This window comes from Colletotrichum spaethianum (genome assembly GCF_022836535.1).
Source record: "Colletotrichum spaethianum MAFF 239500 DNA, contig03, whole genome shotgun sequence".
In the NCBI taxonomy this organism is placed as follows: domain Eukaryota; kingdom Fungi; phylum Ascomycota; class Sordariomycetes; order Glomerellales; family Glomerellaceae; genus Colletotrichum; species Colletotrichum spaethianum.
Window position 1 is genome coordinate 599,319 of NW_026054773.1, and position 17,955 is coordinate 617,273.

Consider the following 17,955-nt stretch of genomic DNA (forward strand, 5'->3'; position numbering starts at 1 on the left):
AACGTGGCCTACGTCGGGTAGGTTCCCCTCTCGGGGCCAAAGTAACCTCTTTCAGGAATCGGGAGGATCCCGATCTGACTTCCATCAATTCCGGCGCCACTGACAGTATTTCCCCACCACTTCAGAGCAATCGGGTTATATCCTACAGCGAAGAACATGACTAAAGCTGAGATGGCGACTCCAGCAGTCAACGCCGCCGACAAGACGTAGTTGTACTTTTCCCACCAGGCCAGTCGATGCCGGGGAAGCCAGTACATGAAGATGTACCCAAGAATGAACCCGGGAGTCTTGTATGAAAGGTTAGAGGGAGCCCAGTGCTGGATGCCCTGGATGACGAGGACCGGATTGAGCCATAGAAAAGAGGCGACAAAGGGGAAAAGAGTTTTGTCCAGGAGGGCGAAGGTCTTTGGGCTCAGCTTTTGTCGTAGGTTCTCTCGCACCCCGGGGAGGTACTTCGGCCCATATCCCTGGCCGACCAAGAAGACGATGGCGATGACTGTTCCCATGAGAAAGCACCCTGATAAACCATGTGTGTCAGTATGTATTATTGAAGTAAACCAGATTGCGACTTACATTTCAAGATAGGATAGAAGGACACAAACATGCGCTCCGAGCCGAGAAGCCCCCACACTGAATAGACGGTTAGTACGTGACCAATGGCAAAACGGACAATAATGGCATACTCAGTGAGTTTGCATACAACGGTGCCCCGTCATTTGCGCACGTAAAACGGCTCATCTGGGTAGGGGTGCATAGTCCCTTGACGTTTTCCAGTATGAAGTTCTGCGTAGCCACCGCGACGAAGCATGTGATAATGATGGTGCCAATCTGACTCCGGAAAACGGCCCTTGGTGCTATTTTGGTGTAGTGAGCCATTTTCTGATCTTGGACGTAGTTGTCCCCATAGCCAGCGAGAGCCCAAGACCCCAAGGTCTGGGAGAACAGAAAGGCGTTTGTGTTGCCCGGCAGCATATAGCCTGTAATGACCTGTATCAAGGCGCCGAGTCCAAGGTTCGTCCCTGTTGTCGCGGAAAGGAAGGAAAGTGGCACTGCGAAGACCAGGTTGATGCCAATCATTAAGAACACCAGCCATACCGGAGTATCGAGAGGGTAAATATTCAGGAATATGACGGAAACGACGATGGCGCCGACTAGAATCACCAAGAACCACCAATCGGGAACCTCTCCGTAGTGTGCCATGAGGCGGCTGTGGACGTCCATGGCTCCTTCATAGTTGCCCTTTCCGTGGCGCAGTCCCTTGTAAAAGTCGACGTATGCTGCTGATATCGTCTTCCATTGGTTTCTGCGATGTCTTTTAGCGCTTGCGGGATAACAGTGCATAGTAAACCAACCCCATGATGTACAAGAAATAAACCGGATAGAAGCAGTAATTGGCCCCGACGGTGAGGAGATACCCAGCCGAGTAGAATGGTGGGGAATACTGCTGGTAAAGTGTTTCGTTAAGGTGGTTATTGACAACCACCTTTTGCACCACGTAAGGCGTGCCGTCGTTGGCAAAAGGAGAAGAGGAGTTGATCGGAAGATAGGCCGTGTTATACATATTGGTGTAATAAATTCCAAGGATGATGGCTCCGCCCACAATAGAACCGCAGTACATTGTACACGTCGCGAAGAAGGGCTGAGCTAAGGCGGCATACGAAGATGTGGCAACGTTCCAGTCGAATGTGGTAATGGGGTTGAACAATCCAAGGCCCAGAGAGGAGCCCGTGATGATGGCCAGAGTAACGTTTTCTGGAGAGATCCAGGTCATCCAGTTGAAAGTCGCTAAGGCCGTGAAAAGGTAGCCCGGGAACCAGTAGTAGAAGAACATACAGATTGTGCAGACGTAGAAAAACTTGTATCGCGAAATTGTCCATCCGTTGATACTCTCCTTCGGCTCAGGACGCGTCAATGCTCGGTTCATGGCGATTGTCGGCAGAATCGTTGGCCAAAGGGCCTTAACTGGGTAAACACTGAATCGCCGAAGGTACCCAGCAAAACCCATGCCCATGAGTTGGACGAAGAACGTGAGCATAAGCTGATAGCCAAAGTTTACAAAAGCAAGACCGTAGTAGACCGGAGACTTTTGTACAAGGATCATGCCGTAGCTGTTGGTGGTGTAGATCGCAATGTTGTACGTGATGGTTGCAAACATCTGCTCCTTGAAGTTCCAAGGGCCTGGGTTGAGAGAATGGCGTGTTCCAAAGACAGTGATGCCCCAATCTGGAAGAACAAACTCTAGAAATTTGGCACATGGGAATAACAATATCTGAATGACCTGACCGCTTAAAGCTGCACAAACATAGTGTTAACTGGCAAACGTGATCCACGCACCGGGGATAATAATCAAGGCATCTCAACTTACTGATGGACGGGAACCTAGAATTGAAGAAAGTCGAGATAAAAGTGCCAATTATTGCCCAGCCAATTCCCAAAAAGTACGCGCGGAATGTCTCAATAGGCACGTTCTTGTCATCCAAAATCTCGGCCACCGCGCGAACACCAGGGTACGGCGAGGAATATCGAATCATTACGGCATCGATCCTCAAATCGCGATCGTAGTCCACTCCGTAGGCTTTCGGGCCTTCGAGCAGTTTTTTCATGCGCTCTCTCATATCGGTGGGGAAGTTCCAGTCGTCCTTGAAGAATTCCACAGACTCTTCAATGATTTCGAGAGCTTCCTCCTCGCTCATCCCATTGATCTTTTCCAGAATGTACTCTCCTTCGCCATTTGGAGCCAACTCTTCAAGCCTCTCATGTGAGATCTGGTCTGAGATCTTTTGCTCTGGGTTGTGGTTCACTTGTGCGGGGATCTTCTCAATGTCCTCGGCCCGGTCTGGAGTCGGGTCCTCTCCGACAGTCTCCACTTTCCCGGACATTGTTGATAGAGGCCTCCAAGCCGTTCAAAGCTGAGTCCAGGTTTAGATCTTGATTGATTCGGAGCGCAAGTTATATTGTTTGAGACACAAGGAAAGAAAGAAAAGAAAGCGACTCAGTGACTGGAGAGAAAAAAAGACCGAGGCTATATAATGTCACTGTCCCATCTGACTTAGAGTTGTGTGGCGGGCAGAAGGCGGGGGAGTCGGGTCTCGGCCCAGCTATCGGGGCGAGCAGGATGTTTGACATGGGGGCGAACGCATCTCCAAAAACCGATTCCATGTCTCCTCACGGGATTTCTTTATCCCTCGTTCTTTCGATAACGTTGCATTGTTCAGGATCAACGTTGCGTTGTCACGCTGTTGAACAGGAACAGTGTAATGGTCCCATATCCGTATCACCCCCTCACACTCTTTCAGTTTCCTCCAGCACCTGACTGTCGGTCTACTTGCCTAGCGTGGCCAGCAGAGTGCATGCGTCGCGGGGATCTGCGCCCCTGTACTGCATTATCGACCAGTGTTGAACCAACGGTAGTTGATCCTTTTGCCACGGTAGAGTGCATTAGCAGCCGATAAAGAGCGTTGAGTGATAGCAGAGATGAGGGGTTGAGCAATCACATAGTCGCGTAAATGCGATTGGCTCGACAGCCTACGGACATCTGCCGGTTATTTGGCCAAGGTACACAGGTTATGGCTCTTGTCCGCCATTTGACAATGTTCAACAAGCGCTAAGTCTTGCTGTCCAAAGTATCCAGGTGTTGCCAACCAACCGAATTTATCTAGAGTTGATCTTCAAGTTTTCCGTCTCAGTTCTCAAACCCTCCTGAAGAACGAAACCTTGCTGCAACTTCCTCCATAGTGACACTCTTTTCCGGCCTATCATGCACCTACAACCTCGATTCAACCACGTACGGCATTGGCGTACGGAAATTGTGCTTGACAATGTGCTCTAAACTTGGTTCCAGTTCGCAACTATCTCTTTCTGCGCACCTTGATTAGCTAGCTCATACCGAAAACGGGCGTCTTTTCAACGTGACTCCGCTCACTAGCACATGTCTAATAGTGCACGCCGTCAAGACTTTCCTCAAATTATTCAAACTTCAAGTGGCTGGATTGTTTAACCATAAAACTTTAATATGTTAACGGCGCACGTGATTGATTTGAGTTTGGAGTTGCGCGACTTGCCAATTTTTACAAACGCAGACCAAGTCCAGAACACATCATCAATGACCATAGTGCACCTAGCGAAATGAGCGGAGCCAGAGTCACTGTCCTGCTCTTGTGCTCTTCACTTCTGCTTTTTGTTGTCTATTTTACGTGCAGTACAACAGATAATGAACATAAGGAGAGCTAGCTAGGATAGAACAGATGAACGTGGAAGACAGAGTTTCAGACTTTCAATCTCTGCCACCTCCGGATCTTGCAAAAGTTGCTTGTATTCTTTGCATACGAAGGAACAGAATGCGGATGCGCGTAGAGATCTTGGAAAGGCACATGTTACCGGATGCGGTGTGTTTTCATCAGAAATTTACACGATATAATCGAACGAACCATGAATGCTCTGCTGCTTAGTCAAGAGTATGTTGTCGGGCTCTGAGACATATGCCGCGACGCACGTTGTTTGAGTGGAATTTGAGCTTAGGCAAGATGAAACATGAAGTCACTACGGCATACAAGGTCTTTTTCTGCTATGAAAAGGTCGGGAACGTGTATTAGATACTTCATCACATGTGTTTGGCGTCAAAATAAAAGGGACCCCCACCAAGTATGTAGGCTTCCTTGTAAGCATCATAATGCCATGTAGTTAGAGAGCTGTGTCTTGGCGTCGATTGCTTCGTTCAGGATGAAGTCAAATGATAAGGGGACTCGGATGTTGAAAAACTTACTCTGAGGAAATCAGCTACCGTTTTTAAAGTGCTCAGCGTTAAGAGAAGTCATTACTGGGCAACCAGGATCGTATGGTCTTGACCGAAATGTGCTCATGTTTCCCTCGAGACGACGACAATTGACCCACTATGTTTAGGTCACTCACAACTATGGCTGCAGACGTATCATCGGCAATTCTATAAGACATCTATCGTAGACAAAGATCTCGATTTAAATTCTGGTATCCGATAGTTATCTTCGAATTAAAAGATGACATTGGTTATTCTGATCACTTGACAATCGAAACGATATCGAAATTACACTTTGTCGCCACCATGTCTGCCCCACCGAATTGGAGAGACAACAACCGTACGATTCAAATATTGAAGAAAGCCGAAAGAGAAAGATATGGCGTAATCGCAGCCATTGCATACAACCTTGAACAAATCCATGGCCTTGTGACCGCGGCAGTTGAGGCTCGCTCGCCTCTTGTTATTCAGTTTTTCCCGTGGCAGTTACCTTTGCCGATGGCCTGCTTATCCGAGCTGCTAAAGACGCCGTGTCTCGGGTCTCTGTGCCAATATCAATTCACCTTGATCACGCCCAAGATGAAAAGGTTATCAAGCATGCAGCCGACAACTTGCCCTTTGACAGCATCATGGTCGACATGTCCCATTACGAAAAGAAGGAGAACTTAGAGAAGACGGCCACGTGGGTGAGGTACTGTCACGAACGCGGCATTGCGACCGAAGCAGAGCCGGGCCGGATCGAGGGCGCGGAAGATGGCGTCATGGACACAGCGGGGTTGGAGGCCAGCAAAACCATGCCTGAGGAGGTAACTGAGTTTATCGCGACCGGGGTGGACTCACTCGCGCCTGCATTTGGTAACGTACACGGTGAGTATGGCAAACAAGGCCCACAGCTAGACTTTGAACGGTACTTTGATATTTCTTTGGCGGGGAGCGGCAAGGATGCTGATAAGCTTGCAGATTCGAAAGAATCCGGCTCCAGATCGATGGCAGAGTGAGCGTGGCCTTGCATGGTACCAACGGATTTCCGCCGGACCTGATGAAGCAGTGCATTTCTGCGGGCGCCACGAAGATAAACGTTAACAAGCTTGTACTGGATGACTACTACACGCATCTCAAGTCTCAAGTTACGCAACTCCCGCATACCACGCTGATTGAGGAGGGCACAAGTAAGGTCATCCGACAGACTAAAGAGTGGATGGAGATTTGTGGATCGGCTGGTAAAGCGTTGACAGAGTCGCTCCTAGACGTCTAATAGTTTCCATCGGGCTTTGAGCTCCTCACCGAGCGGCTTAATCGGCCACCCTGAGCGATCGCGACAGGCTTCCAGGAGCTTGAGAATAGAGTTGCGCTCTCTACTGTTTTCGAGGGGCAATCCAGCTTCACACGTTAGCCGTTGACTTTGTCCCAGCGAGCAGCAAGACCTACCAATAAAGAGACATTGAGAAGACATAATACTGGACGGGTAATCAATTAATGTCATGCCAATGCCGCAAACTCTCTTGATGCATTCCATCAACCGCTTTCGTTGTTGAGTGTACTGTTCCAGACCCCCGAGAACAGGAACATGCAAAAGAAGCAGGATCTGTGAGCAATAGTAGACTTGAAATGCCACAGCTGTATATGATCGCACGTTAGCTTTACAATACGAAAGGATCATTCTTAGAATTCGTCGTACCAAAGGCGGGAGGGTTGATCCAGATGGGATCAAATACATTCTCTGACGAGCTCGCAAAGGGCAGTGGCTGAAACTCTGCCGTCAGGTGTCGTCTCCAATTCTCCAACAAATCCTTGAGCCTTTCTGCCGCTGCAACCCGTGCGACGGGGTCACTTTTGCCTGCCTCAGTCTCCTCATGGGAGCAGAACGATACAACCTGAGCAAAAAGGTAAACTGAACGTGCGGCAAGTTCGCAGGGGTCGAGTTCATCCATTGTTCTCAGTGGTCGCCAAAAAGTAAACGGACGCCGCTTCTCGCGGAAGGCAGCCCAGACATCCTGACAGAGCCAAGCCCACCAGACAGCCTGCTTCAACCCCAAAGAGTCGCCATGTATTCCTTGAGAACGCTGTATGCAAAAAACACCTTTTAGATGTCTTTCCCAATCCTGTCTGGAGCCATCCAGCATCTCGTAGGCTGACACAATGGAACATGTGGCTAGTAATTCAAGGCTTGTTTTATATGTGTCGTATTGCATGGCCTCTTGGATGTAGTGTAGTGTCTTGTAATAATATCTCAAGGCGTCGTTTGGATCGCGAGTATCCGTTCCATCTGATGTAGTGCCGAGGGAAAGATGCCGCGCGGAAAGAGCAAGGATGGCATTCATAAGCCCGGCGTTGCGCATCTAACCCCAGAAACTCGTCAGTAGAGTACTCAGGCAAGATAACAGATCGAAAACACACACGGCAAGTTGGGGGACAAGCGTGCCGAATGGGCATTTGGGTTCGAACAAGTCCATCTAAGTGCGGTCAGCAGTGCTAGCTTGAGTCAAATGAGCGGTGGTTGCTTCCATGTTCACTTACCCACTGACTAACATGCTGCACAAAGTTCTTGAAGAGAACATGTTCACTGGACAAAAGAGATAGTGAAGCTGTAGACTTCCAAGTCTGCCTCTCCAAAATTCCGTACTCGTCCAAGTTCTGGACTCTCTCATGCAAGTACGAGTGCGAAGTGCACGGCTTTGGTGATGGACTGTCTCCTGCATTCTGTTGGGAAGACCGTCCTACAGCGGGTGATTTTACCACGGAGCTATCGAACAGACCAGCTCCTTCAGCTTCGAAGTTGAGACTTGTAAAGTCGAGCTGTTGCATCGCAGCATCCTGTAGGAGCAGATCGACCCATATTGCTGTGGCATTCTCTAGATTGGCCCCGAAGGAGCTGGATGTTTGTGCTGTTTCATGGGGCGTAACATCCTTATGTAAAGGATCTATTGCACTTTGGTCTGGAGTTTGTTGTTGAAAGCTTGGTCCATTATCGATGGAAAATTCGTGTGAGGCTTGTATCCCCTCATTTCCTGGCAAAATCACGTTGGGAGTAGCAGCTATGGTTGCAAGATGCTGTTCAGGTTCCTCAACTACCATTGATGGTAAAGATACTTGCCCAGCATCGTCGATAACCGGTGAACACTGAGGGGACGTTGATGCGAGCGGAGGAGATTGGGGCTGTTCCGGCTCCTTTCGAGTGGGCAGTCTCGAAGTAACTTCGTTTTGAGAGCTGACTGAAATTGGACCAGATCGCTTTCGGTTGGGTGGGCGTCTTGGAGCATATACGCAAGTGTGTTTTGTTCTTTGGCAGCCACCACATATGGGCTTCTTCTCATCACACTTCACATGACGGCGGCGACATGTTGTACTGCCCAATAGGATTGAATAGTGAGCAGGAGATGGATGCTTCAAAAATCAGTGGAAATCGTGAAGGAGTCTCACCAGCCCGTAGTATTTCTAAGTCCTCTACCACGTGAGAGTCGACCTCGGGTGAAGTAGCGATCTGATTGCTCGTCGTCGAGATCCATATGGACTTGCCTTCCTCCATTGAAATTTAACGAGTAAAGATGAGACTGTAATTAGCGTCATGAACCCGAGAACATTGATGACCTCTGTCAGGATATGATCATGCTTGTTAAGTTCAGATGGAGCCCATGATGAAGTTGCAAGACTGACGCGTTGGGTGTTGGGACTGGAGAATGGTGCATGCGGGGTACTGTGGGGGGAGACTCCACATCCCAGAAACGAGACCGGCATGGGGTTCCCAATGTCCGGCCGGAGGCCGGTGATCGGAATTGACCAGGCCGGCGGGAGCACCAACCAAGATAAGGCGGAACCAACATTCATGAGGGCGCATGTAGTTTACAGGCTTCTGATTGTGGCGCAAACATACAGATAATATTCTCTACACTGCTATTGTAAATGGACATACATGCCGCCATCTACCAGCATCTGGGACCCCGTCATAAACCCGCTGAGATGCTCGCAACCCAAGAACACGGCCGGCCCGGCCAGATCATGTGGCTTTCCCACACCCATCGGAATACGCTGCTCCAAATACTTTCGCTTCTGCTCGTTTTGCATGTCCTCTTCAGCCAGCTGAGTGTGAATAGTGCCCGGAAGCAGAGCATTGCACCTGATACGGTGCTTAGCTAGTGCAACTGCCATTGACTGAATCATTGACAAAACTGCAGCCTTTGTTGGTGTATAGTGTGTCTGCAGTCCTCCCCCTTGTAGTGCGCTGATGGAAGAGATGCCAATGATTGAACCCCCACGGCCTTGCTTGACCATTTGGTTGGCTGCTGCTTGACAGCAGTAGAATGCACCATTGACGTTGACATGCATTGTCTTGTCAAAAACCTCCTTTTCGAGCCTATTCAAACTTCAGTCAACCAATCTCTGAGAACTAAATGCCGATGTCAAGTTCGGACGTACGTCAGAAATTCAGCTGGTTTGAATATACCGGCATTGGCAATGAAAATGTCAAGTCCACCCCAATTCTTCACCGCTGCGCCGACAAGAGCTTTACCAGTACTGGGATCGGTTACATCTCCAGCAAGTTCTATCAGCTCCCCCGTGGGCGAATCCTTGGGGGCGGTATCACGAATCTTTTGAGCTTCTTCGATTAAGGTGAGCCTGTGCTTCTCGTCGCTGCGGAGGCCCAAGTGGTTAACCGCGACATTGGCTCCCTGTTTCAGGTATTCGAGTGTGATACCACGACCGATCCCGGTTGTGCCTCCCGTGATGCAGGCGGTCTTGCCCTTCAGCAGTCGCCAACTTGCTGTAGCCATTCTGCGAAAGGTGATGGAGTTGAGAGACGCGACAGTATGATTACAAAATAGTGAAGTATAACATTATGACATAGTCTTACATAGAATTATGACCCCAAGGCCATATGGGTTGTCACTTGAGCTCCCTGACTACGAGTCGGATCTTACCCCGCACCCTCGTCTCGAGGGAAAAACTGACAGGGCCGCGGGGCAAAGAACAGGTAGGGCCAATTATCAATGGATGCTTGTGGCGTATCATGACCTAATAAATTCTAGTTTCTGTTCCAAACTACTTGAGGTATAAACTGGCTATCAGTTTGTCCAAAATAGGCCGTTGTTCACAGTTGAGTGCTACATGTTAGACCGGCAGTTGGTCTTACTAATCAGAATGCGTTCATGAGGGTTTGTCTGAGTCTGGCAATAGAAGGGGAACAACACAATAGAGGCGCGCTGGCTAAGATTGGTTACTATACATTGTGTACTTTGAAACTAATTCACAATATGTCAATTGCCAGCTGAGGGCTGCCGAGTGCTTCAGAAAGGAAAGAAAAATGCAGGCCCACTCAACACGACAAACGCGTCTTTTCCAAATCATTAGCACTGGAAAATGCTGTCACTAGCCTGCGAAGCCGGAATCGAATGAGAACAGTAGCTGATGCTTTGATGGGACTTTTTGAGCTTGTACTACACGAAGGATCATTTTCTGCATTGGGCGTCAAGTCCTCGAAACGTCAAGCAAAATGCTAACACTCGTATTGAGATTTTGGTGGAAGTTATGTGGCTTTTTAGCTATCACTGACGTAGAAGGTCTACACAAGTCTCATGTCCATGAGGATAACAGAGACATAGCACGATTGCATCAGTGGCGGCTACAACGATACATCACTATCTAGTGTTAACCGAAGTAAAACATAGACACCAGAACTTCCGACCAAAATTGCATCGAGCGTAGGGCTGCAGATGACGTATTTGACCTTGTCGGTGCACCTAGCCAAATACCCGGCTGTAGGAAGGGTTCGTTTAGTACTCGTAATACCCTTGCAAACATCCTCGAGGAGAGTAACACCATCTCTGTCCTAAATTTGGAGTGTTTTGCGTTGCTTACAATGCCTTCCATAAGACTAACGAATCGGTGAAAAGAATCGATGAGGAAGTGGCTCGTAATGTCATTTGGGGGCCGTGTTCCATCCTTGGAGCTAAGGAACGCGAGTGCGCAACCCTGCCCGCATGCATGTGCTTGAACAGCCCTAGCTGGCGCTAGTTCAAGGCAACAACCATATATATTTCTCATGAGCGATGCATCTTGCATGTTACCGCAGGACGTGGATCAACTTAGGGAACAGTACAAGACGCGGCTGTAGCCCATGACCGGGTCGGTGGAAGTCCGACGCGCAGGATACGATGGCACATCTGATGACAAGTTCTCTGGGTAACACACAACGATACATACATGCCATGGTTTAGTCTGTGGTAAACTCCTCCTCGTGCGTGCTCCGGTCCAGGCACAGTTCCCCGCGGCTTACCCTCTTGATCGCCGATTTGGGTAGCCGAATCCCGTTTTCCCGGGGTTTGTTTGCTGCCCGAAATTAGTTTATCAAAGATAAGCGGATAATGGCATGAGGCCCCCACTCGACCGTTGCTTACTGTGCTTTTTGGTGTGTTCACGAGATTCTGTCCACAACTGAATCCTTCAACGTTCAACTTCGCTACTGAATCATCTTAATCCCTATCACAATGGCTGCCACAGCGCCTGACCCAGCCCGCGTTCATTTCATGCTGTGTTATTTTGAGATACGGGGACTATAGCCAATCTGGCAATACAGCAACTAAGCCATTGGATGCTTGACTTAGTCAGTGGAGCATGTGGCCTTTACTTCCCTTGTTTAGCCATCGGAAGAAACCGACATCCGAGTTTTCCAATTCCACACGATAGTAATCACCCCTCGCCTCGACTTACGCTATTCTCAGTTTCGAAACGAACCAGACCACTGAGGCGGGGAAGCTCAGTGGCCTAGCCTCGGAAAGTGGGAAGGTCCAAACCAATTTTTCTGTGCGAAGTCCCGCCTTAAGCCTAAGTAGCGAACTGAACGCGCTGTTGCCACTTGTTGCCTGCAAATGCACCGTGGTGATTCGTCGCCCACCAGGCCTGAGTCTCGTCTCTTCTCCCTCGTTCATGTATCTTAGTAAACCACAGGAAAGCATCGCCACAACAAAGCACCACCGCTGTACTTTGATAAGCTGGGATGCGTAATAAGTGAATAACCGTACGCCTTGGTGAGACTAAACGTCAGATCGCTGGAACAGAGTACCGACAATGATAAAACCCCCTCAACTGACCCAATTCTGCGCTTCTTTTTGTCATCAACAACTTTCATTTTTCAGATAACTTTAAAAATTTAGACTGCGCAGGAACGACCCGATCAAAATGCTCCCATCCACTAAAAGTCAGACTGCTGCGTACAACCACAACAGCTCCGTTTCAGGAGACAATGAGAGCGACAACATGGAGACGAACACCAATTTTGACGACATTGAGTTCTCGCCTGAGGAACAAAAGAAGATCATGAGGCGTGTCGACGTACGCCTAGTGTCCACCGTTGGACTGCTGTATTGCTTCTCTGTCATTGATCGCTCAAACCTCCCTTCGGCTGCAGTTGCTGGCATGATTGGGGATTTAGATATGACCGGAAACCGATATGTGAGTTCTGGTTTCTGAACGGGACTTTCCGTGGCCATTACTGGTCATTACTGATTTACTAATAACCAAAATAATAAGTCAATTGTCAGCTTGGTGTTCTTCACAACGTACATCACTTTCCAGCCGATCTCGGTCATTCTTTCTCGGACTCTTGGACCGCGTGCCTATTTTACCGGCATAACCATGCTCTGCGGAGGCATTGTTCTCGGGATGGGATTTTTGACGCATTGGAGTCAGATGGTTGCTTTGAGAGTCATTCTCGGCGCCCTTGATTCGGGCTTTTTCCCCAGCTGCGTCTACCTCTTGAGCACTTGGTACACCCGTTGTGAGTTACTCTCTTTTTCCGTAACGAAATGCCTTGAAGGCTGACCAAAGACAGACGAGGTTGGAAAACGGTTTTCTGTATTCTATATGATTGTGTGCTTTGCTTCGGCATTTGCCGGGATCTTAGCGTTCGGTGTGAGTTCCTTACTTTCGAAATGGAAGTTGACATCAGCAACTAACTCGGGCCACAGCTCACCAGGCTCGAGGGCAGAGCAAACTTGCGGGGTTGGTCGTGGATCTTCATTATGGAAGGCATTATCACATGCACCATTGGCATCGTTGGATACTTCCTCCTGGTGGGATTTCCGGACGCGCAAAAGCGAACGTGGAGGTTCCTCTCTGAAAAAGAGACTGCCTGGGTCATTTCCAGAGTCCAAGCCGACCGAGGAGACGCAGAGTTGCCAGCTTTCAGCATCAAGAAGTTCCTCAGAGGGGGTGCAGACGTCAAAGTATGGGCTCTGGCTCTCATTTATTTCAACAACGCTCTTGTCAACTTCTGTGAGTTGCTAGCCACTTTGTTTCGGTCAAGGTCTCAGCTAATCATAAGTAACAAAGCCTTATCTTTCTTTCTCCCCATAATCCTCAAAGACAACATGGGCTTCACCACAGGACAAGCCCAAATTCTTACGGCACCTCCTTACGTCTTCGCTGCCATCATCATGTACATCACAGGCTGGCTAGGAGACCGTTACATGTTACGGGGACCCATCATAATTGGCGATATGGTTTTGTCCATCACTGGCATATGCTTGATGGGATTCCACAACGATGTTGCTGTGCGCTACGTTGGCGTTTTTCTAGTTACTGCAGGTGCGGTCAGTGCTACGCCTGCGACTATGGCATACCAGGCGAACAACATCCGTGGGCAGTGGAAGCGCGCATTCTGCAGCGCCTTCGTTGTGGCAATCAGTGGGATTGGTGGAATAGCAGGCTCGCTTGTATTCAGGCAAGTGTTACTGCAGATATTCCATAAAACGTGCTGTAGATCTTGCTAACCACTTGAGTAGAAGTCAAGATAAACCTCGCTACCTTCCTGGACTCAGCACTTGCTTGGGATCTGCAGTTCTCAACATCATTGTGGTTATTTGTTTGAGCATCTACTTTTACTATTGGAACACAAAGGCTGATGACGGTGAGATCGAGCTTGAGGCATCGGACGTAAGTGGCTCCCAAGACATCATCGTTTGCGTCTTTTGAGGAGAGATTGACAGAAAAGCATTTGAGTATGGTGCAGTTGACTAACGTATACTTGTTCAAATAGGAAACCCAAGCATCCGACTTCCGCTACACCTATTGATGGTCACATGTCCCCGCGACAATATTTTATGAATGAGGAGGCCAGTTTTGGTACGCCGTTTGCATTCCTAATAACGTTCGGCGGCATTCGTCTTTTGTTGGTTTTTCGAAGCATTGTAAACAGTGACCGTAAGGAGTTTATCAAACAGAGAGTATAGAACATGGATTAGCGTTGCCTGATTTAGCTCTTGTTCGTTCAATTCTGATTTGATTATTGAAGAAATGTGTTGAAGGCTTTTCATAGCATCATCCCTCCATCAGGAAGGCCTTCCGATCAGGTTCCTCAATACCGAACTCACTCATACTAGTCTCAACCAATTCAAAGAAACTCTAAGCCTAGTAGCAGTCATACGATAGAGAACATGGGTTCCGGAAATATTTTAAGCTACTGTTTTTTGTCTGCATTAGTGACATGTATACTTTCTTTACCAGTTCAAGGACAATTAGAGCGATGAGCGGGCCGTCTGATTCCAGACGATCGTTTTCCATGATGTGCTCAGCAACTGAATGAACGCAATGATTCCAACAGAGAACTCTTACCAAAATGAAGCCGCTTCATAAGTACGGTCTAGTTGGGCATTGTTATACGAATTAGTCGACTGAAACAACAGCACAGTATCGACAATATACTTACACACCACTCAATAGGGCCAAGAATCCATGCTTCATCTACGATCTCGCATCCGCTCGGTAAAAAAAAAAAGGAAAATTGTCATTGTAGCTTGCGTCACACTGCAAGATATCAGTACATATGCGTAGTATAATTTACATCTCATATGGCCATGATACCTACCTACCCACCATAGATGCGGGTGCTAAACGTGATATGGGTTAGTAGAAAAAAGTGCTCCTTAATACGAAATAAGACACATACGTCGTATACCATGGGTCAGTGCCCTGCTCCCCAATGTATTTACAGTAAGGACCGTTGCCAGACACAATTTCGGCAAACACAGCTCCCACCTGGAGCAAAACTATCGCGTAAAGGCAATTCATTGTGATATAGAAAGATCAATCTAGCTTGCTGGAATTATTTCGAGTACCATAAAGGATTTGTACTGGACTGTTTAGTAAGACTTGCGATATATTATAAAAACCTATTCGTGCGTACATGATCCCTGAAAAGTAGATGTTATACTGACTTTTCCCATTAAGTGGCATAATAATCGATTATGGGCGGCGAAACCCGAGAGCTACCTTGGAAGCTTGTGTACCAATGACGTCTAAAGTAGGGTGAGGGATCGGTATGCAATGCTCTAAGCTTCTAACCAGCAGTTCTAAAATAAAAGATCTATCCTTGTCTCGTTGAGCAGAGTTTTTGCTTCCCCCACTGTCTGAAAAGCTTTGTGCTACAAAGGGTCCCACTGCTGCTAGGAAGGTCTCACAAGAAATAAAACTAGTTAGTGGCGTTGGCTCTTATCGTAGTAGTCTTATAAGTGTTAGAGTGCAGCGATTCAAGGGCGCAAGACAGGGGTAATTACTGCTACGGCATGACAATACAATTGCAGGGCTGAGAGCTGTCAGAGTGGTGTAGGGGCATGGCACCCAGTCTGCTGAAGAAAACATCTTCAGTTCATTCAACCTTCATGGCCATAAATGTGGTAAACAAGCAAATGGTTCATTAACCAATGGTCCGTTACGAGATAAACCTGAAACATCTGCATAAAAAAGTCAATTCGTCCAAAAAGCTTCCCAAGCATTCTCGCAAAGCTCATCACGGATTTTCCTCGAAAGTTCATCAAACCCTATGGGCTCTTTTCCGTCCACATTGACTTTACCTTCCGTCACTCCCCTCCAACCTTCAATAGGAACTTTGATATACTCATGATTCCGATCACAAATTGGCGTAGCGTTGACTCTTCCCCTTGAACCTGCATCATTTGTCCTCTTTCCATAACACTCTTCACACAAAAAGACGTCATAACAAACCAAGCAACGGTATCCAACTCTTCCTTCCCACCAGGAGAATGTCGCTACCGGTTGGCAAGCACCATCACAGAACCACTCGAAACCCTTTTTGAGATCTCCCTCGTCAGTTGGAGGCCTTTGATTATTACCTGTGGTTGAGAATCCGCTGTTTGATATGTCTCCTTCATCGTTGTCTTCTGTGCTGTCCGCCCCCATTTCCGGGTCGAGATGACAGAAAACGGACGACTGGATTATTCGGCTTGCCCTTAAAAGTTTCGACCCGTCCGGGATTGCTGTACCCAGTATACTGAGGGCTGATGATAAGTAGCTGAGATTGTTCATGTCATTCCAGATGACCGCATCATTGAGTACGTCTATAGAACTGATGACAACGGTTTGAAGTGTTTCGTATAATTTGATGGCTGGACCCAATTTCAAATACATCCGAGCTAGAACGATCAGACATTGATTGAGAAAGGTTTTTGAAAGAAATGGTATATCTAGAGCAAGAGGGCGCGTAGTGAGGTTCTCTACGGCGACAAGTAACATGGACTTGTGCTCAAAGTCGCTGGAGCTTCGAAACAGTTGGTAGAGAACGTCACTTTGGTGACCAATTGCGCGGGATAGCGTGACATTGGGTGACTGCTCTGTAACCGCGTACGGCCAGCCAGTTGACCCGCTGTCGAGGACTTCGTCAAGCACTTGCCGGGCGGCTTCTAGATCCCCCTTCACGTGTTGATAGGCCAAAGCAAGATCGATTTTCAAGGGTGCTGCGGCGTTAACATTCTCCAAGTATTTGATGGACTCCAAATACATCTGAATAATGAACGCAGCTTCTCCCGATTCAACGGCGACATCTCGGAGTAGACGCGATCTTTTATCTTCCAAGTCATCGTACCGCCAGCAAAGCCAAGTAAGACGCTCGAGGGGGTTCCATTTCTTCAAGACTTCAAGGAGTTTTTGTTTGCCGACCTCATTAGAGAAAAGCTCTACTTCCTCGTCGAGGATATCGCCAGTTGTCAAGCTATTTGGGTCGACCGACCTTGCTAGCTCGTAAGAAGCAGCTGAAAGTTCGATCATTTTCATTTTGGCCTCGATCTTTGCTTTGGTGGTACAAATCGAGCGACGCAGCGACTCGGGAATCGTCTCGTCGTACATAGCCTCGTAGCACATAAGAATCTCCGCGTAAGCCACTTGCGGATCATGTTGTAGGCAGATTTGAGCCATCAGCTCAGCAGCTCTGACCTTCTCAAGTGCTACTTGGCAATCGATGGCTTTCTGGCAGGTCTCCTTGGCGGGCTCCACATAATCAAAGTAAAGCAGAAGTGAGGCCAAGGATCGATAGCCTGTCGCTGTGATATCAATACCCTCAAATATTCCTTCGATGCCAAGAACGCCTTGCTCCTCGCTAAGGGTTGTAGTATCATCTTCAACCTCAGTCATGAAGTTCCTCTTTGCTTGTTGTGTAATGATGGTCTCCATGTCGCCCTAACAATCAATCTGCTCAGAACTTGTAATTCTGCGTTTAAAAAGGGTAGGCTTACCACCTTCAGAGCTTCTCTTACCGCAAGATAGGACGTCAAAGCTCCTTCAAGTTCAATAGAGGTGTAAATCCTGCGTATGTGGGCTTCGGCGATATGACGAAGACAGTCTCGAGGACGGTAAGAAGCCAACTTCCACCACCTTGCGATATCCCCATTTAGTTCTGTCTCAGCCTTATCGAGCAATTGGCTCCAGGGCACAATATTTGCAAAGAAATCATCTCCAAATATTACGGAATAGCCCGATTCGTTGTGTTCTAGCATCGGAGCCAACGATTTGTGGGTCAGAGTGGAAGCAAGTGTGTTAATTACCTCCACTTGCTCTTGAAGTGTGTGTTCCTCTGGATCGATACCTAGCCAATGTGCAGTCAGATAACTAGTTGCATATTGACTGATTGAACTAGCACCTGATGGTTGATCGAGCTTCGCGGACGCGATAAGCCTAGCACAATCAAGGAACATTTGTCGATGAACCTCAGACTGCTTGAACAGCTGAGTTCCAGTTTTCACAGGCTCTGTGCTGAAAAAGGATCGCATTGAGCGTTCTTGGAACTTGACAGGCAGCTCACCATCATTGTAGATTGCCTCGTGGTTAGCTGTTGTTTGACTTTTCTCCAATTCATGGATGTTAGTGCCCCAACCACCTTGAGATTGGATTCTCATTCGCTT

The 17,955-nt window shown here is 48.0% G+C and overlaps 6 protein-coding genes across 6 annotated transcripts; 3 read left to right on the forward strand and 3 right to left on the reverse strand.

Moving 5' to 3' along the window:
• Positions 1 to 8: 8 nt before the first annotated feature.
• On the reverse strand, positions 9 to 2,879 carry ColSpa_01648 (oligopeptide transporter 2; the record flags this gene model as incomplete). Its single annotated transcript, XM_049267860.1, has 5 exons — positions 9 to 517; positions 574 to 630; positions 684 to 1,303; positions 1,353 to 2,292; positions 2,366 to 2,879. 5 exons carry the CDS (start codon positions 2,877 to 2,879, stop codon positions 9 to 11), a joined length of 2,640 nt encoding a protein of 879 aa, XP_049123817.1.
• A 2,198-nt stretch (positions 2,880 to 5,077) lies between these two features.
• ColSpa_01649 (putative fructose-bisphosphate aldolase) lies at positions 5,078 to 6,026 on the forward strand (the record flags this gene model as incomplete). Its single annotated transcript, XM_049267861.1, has 3 exons — positions 5,078 to 5,358; positions 5,397 to 5,678; positions 5,732 to 6,026. 3 exons carry the CDS (start codon positions 5,078 to 5,080, stop codon positions 6,024 to 6,026), a joined length of 858 nt encoding a protein of 285 aa, XP_049123818.1.
• A 2,636-nt stretch (positions 6,027 to 8,662) lies between these two features.
• Positions 8,663 to 9,540, reverse strand: ColSpa_01650 (L-rhamnose-1-dehydrogenase; the record flags this gene model as incomplete). Its single annotated transcript, XM_049267862.1, has 2 exons — positions 8,663 to 9,122; positions 9,185 to 9,540. The coding sequence occupies 2 exons, from the start codon at positions 9,538 to 9,540 to the stop codon at positions 8,663 to 8,665; spliced, it is 816 nt and encodes a 271-aa protein (XP_049123819.1).
• A 2,404-nt stretch (positions 9,541 to 11,944) lies between these two features.
• On the forward strand, positions 11,945 to 12,235 carry ColSpa_01651 (high-affinity nicotinic acid transporter; the record flags this gene model as incomplete). The annotated part of the gene is made up of 1 exon (XM_049267863.1): positions 11,945 to 12,235. One exon carries the CDS (start codon positions 11,945 to 11,947, stop codon positions 12,233 to 12,235), a length of 291 nt encoding a protein of 96 aa, XP_049123820.1.
• Positions 12,236 to 12,786: 551 nt separating this feature from the next.
• On the forward strand, positions 12,787 to 13,838 carry ColSpa_01652 (putative transporter; the record flags this gene model as incomplete). Its single annotated transcript, XM_049267864.1, has 4 exons — positions 12,787 to 13,039; positions 13,130 to 13,450; positions 13,605 to 13,699; positions 13,803 to 13,838. 4 exons carry the CDS (start codon positions 12,787 to 12,789, stop codon positions 13,836 to 13,838), a joined length of 705 nt encoding a protein of 234 aa, XP_049123821.1.
• A 2,505-nt stretch (positions 13,839 to 16,343) lies between these two features.
• Positions 16,344 to 17,227, reverse strand: ColSpa_01653 (uncharacterized protein; the record flags this gene model as incomplete). The annotated part of the gene is given in 2 exon segments (XM_049267865.1): positions 16,344 to 16,392; positions 16,407 to 17,227. The coding sequence occupies 2 exon segments, from the start codon at positions 17,225 to 17,227 to the stop codon at positions 16,344 to 16,346; spliced, it is 870 nt and encodes a 289-aa protein (XP_049123822.1).
• Positions 17,228 to 17,955: the final 728 nt, after the last annotated feature.